The 2,971-nt window shown below is 39.4% G+C and overlaps 1 protein-coding gene across 1 annotated transcript in view; it reads left to right on the top strand.

The window, feature by feature from the left end:
- The window catches only part of DYNC2H1 (dynein, cytoplasmic 2, heavy chain 1), a 197,053-nt gene extending 196,026 nt beyond the window's left edge, over window positions 1–1,027 (top strand). The window contains exon 90 of the mRNA XM_009889410.1: window positions 869–1,027. Coding sequence (XP_009887712.1) covers window positions 869–1,027 — 159 coding nt within the window. The remainder of the gene's footprint in view (window positions 1–868) is intronic.
- The last annotated feature ends 1,944 nt before the right edge of the window (window positions 1,028–2,971 follow it).

Below are 2,971 nucleotides of genomic sequence, written 5' to 3'. Positions count from 1 at the left end.
AAGAGTGGGGTAAGATTTTTTTTTTTTGGTGCAGTTCCTGAAGTATCCCACTTGCCGAGTATCTCAGATGCAGATGACGACTAGGGCAGCAGTGCTGGAGGAGCAGTGGGGTTGTGCTGCGGGGATGGAGGAGGGCAGGCAGCAGGGCTTGCTGAGAGCACTGGCTGGCCCGGGCCTCCAGCCTGCCCGGGTCAGCGGCTCCCTGCCTACAGCCCTGATGCTCCCGAGGGACCTTCTCCCCTGTGGGAACTGTTCAGCACTTCCCTTGCCCCTACTACAAGAGGTAACGGGCACAAACTTGAACATAGGAAGTTCCATCTAAACGTGAGGACGAACTTCGTTACTTTGAGGGTGGCACAGCACTGGCACAGGCTGCCCAGAGAGGTTGTGGAGTCTCCCACTCCGGAGACATTCAAAACCCGCCTGGACACTGTCCTGTGCGGTGACCCTGCTCTGGCAGGAGGGTTGGACTAGATGATCTCCAGAGGTCCCTTCCAAACCTGACCATTCTGTGATTCTGTGGTTTGCAGAATCTTTTGACGTGTAATTTCTGGGTTTTGTAGCTGAATGAAGAATTTGATATGTAGTCCATAGGATCACCCCTATTGTATACTTTCTTGTGTTTTCAGTTTAACAAACTGGAGAGAAAAAGTAGAGGCTTAGTTATGGAGTAGTTGAGCACATTTTCTGAAGTCTCTGCTTTGTTAGTAATCTTTCTCCTTTGTAGCCTGGACCAAGAGTTGTCTGTCCAGGGCTGCAGTGTCTAAACTGTGTCTTAGTATCCAGCTTTAGATACCGTACCACTGGAGATTCTTCCTTTCTCATGTTTTCTTGCCTAAGTGATAACTATGTGCTTTTTTGTTGACAGGATGCATATGGCCCATATTCTCCAGAGGAATGCATATCTTTACCAGTGTACACTAGTGTGGAGAGAGACCGTGTGGTGACAAATATTGACGTACCTTGTGGAGGAAACCAAGACCAGTGGATTCAATGTGGCGCTGCTTTATTTCTAAAAAATCAGTAATCTGAAACTGCATTAAATGAACTCTTGAAGTTAAGAATAATTTAAACATCTCAGTTGTTTCTCATTAGAAGAAAACTTCAGACTAATTGCTTGTACATTTTTGAAGCAATGGTTTATAAATTCCCGTGTTTATTTTTTTAAGATATATAAAATTATTTCTACTTGGGTAGAACTTCATTGTATCTTTGCGAGATATTGTAAAAATTAACGTGGCACTATACAGCAAACTGTTAATTTGGCTTGTTTCTCTAGATTGTAGTGTGCTATATTTCTTTTTCAGACTTACTGAAATTTCTTATGTTTTGCCCATAAATATTGAATATAAATTCAAATTCAGCATTTTTTCTTTGGTCAGTTTTTTTTCATTATCCTTTTTGAAGTGTTATTCTTATGCCTCCATTATTTAATAAACTAAAATGATAAAACTTAACTGTTGTAACTGAAATTGAATGTTTTAATTGAATATAAAAACAGGATAAATGTTTCACTCTGTTTTAATGATGTTTCACTTGTAATTGTATTTCTTTGTATTGGTAGTCAATAACAGGAGCTTCATAAACTTCATGTGGAGTTACAAATTCAGCTGGACTACCATCATGGTTGTTATCTAGAAGTTACTGAAAAAAAAAAAAGTTATGAAACTGTACTAAATTCCAGTAAGAATGTACACATAAGTGGCCAAGATAGACAATTCCTTAGACGAACAGAAGTTTTTCACCCGGTTGTTAAGTGATTAACAGAGGGATATAACAACACTTTTGGTCTGTGCTGTGAGACTCCTGGAGTCACATTCTCAGTGCAGGTTACTCAAGTTTGATTTCACCAATTCATGATGTATCATGTTGGGATGCTGCCATAGCTTTGGTGTGCTGGCAGACAAAATCCCCAAAGAAGAAGGAAACCCAAAATCCAGCAGGAAGCAGAATTACTGAAGAGTGATGAAGAGTTCAATAAGAGTTGAAAGTGTCTGACTTTTAACTGCAATGACGGAGTCACCTCATGAAGATATTTTTAAAAGCCAAAAGCATAAAAACACTTTCTTGGTTTGCTTAGAAAACAAAATACATGTCTTGGCTCTCATATTTCTGATAGATTTTCTATTTATTTTAAAGTAGTATTTAAATTAAGACTATATTTCACTTGCTTGATATTTTTCATTGGTGGTTTGACGGAGGGAGACGGAAAGCAGAGGAAAGATTGGCCACGTCTCCAGGTTAGCTTCCTGGAGAAAGTCTTTTTCTCTGTTCTACTGTATTGTTCATCCCTTAAACTTGGTCTTCTGTCTTCTATTTGGAAAGTTTCCCATTTTAGTTCATCTAATAAAAAGATGTCCTAAAATAATTTGATACAAGTGCACATACATTTTTTAAAAATGAGTCCTATCTAAAAGAAGAATAGATTTACGTGATACTTTTCAGGTAATTGCCTTGTCTTCCTTTATACATTTGACTCTGATTCACTGAAGAATACAAATGTAGAAAATTTGGAAAACAGTTGCCTGTGAAGAAAATTTCGGAAGAAAATGACAAAGTTTCCAACAGAACAGAAAGCACCGACACAACAGCGCTGTGAGGATTTAGAGGATGACTTGTCCAGAGAAAGCGTTGTGTCATACTGGGCTTTCTTGGTAAAACATGACTGGGAGAGGAAACAAATTTTGCTGAAGGAACTGTGCTTTCAACTCCCTTGGGCACATGGAAAGATCATGTTGCAACCTTCCCTTTCCGATCAACATGTTTCCATAAAGCACACTGGATTTTAGCTTTTGCATTTCTCAGAGCCGAGGGATCTACTGTCTTCTACTAGTTCCAGCTTCTCTTTTGTGGGCAGGTAGAGAAATACAGATATTCAGATAACTACCTATGTTAGCGCAGAGATGTCTGGAAAATAGGCATCGTATTTTAACCCACCTTGCTCAGAAAGTAGAGACCGGAAAAGTACTAG

This window comes from Charadrius vociferus, unplaced genomic scaffold (genome assembly GCF_000708025.1).
Source record: "Charadrius vociferus isolate BGI_N301 unplaced genomic scaffold, ASM70802v2 scaffold87, whole genome shotgun sequence".
Classification (NCBI taxonomy): Eukaryota; Metazoa; Chordata; class Aves; order Charadriiformes; family Charadriidae; genus Charadrius; species Charadrius vociferus.
Note: the sequence above shows the minus strand (reverse complement) of the source record. Positions and strands in the feature narration are given on the sequence as shown.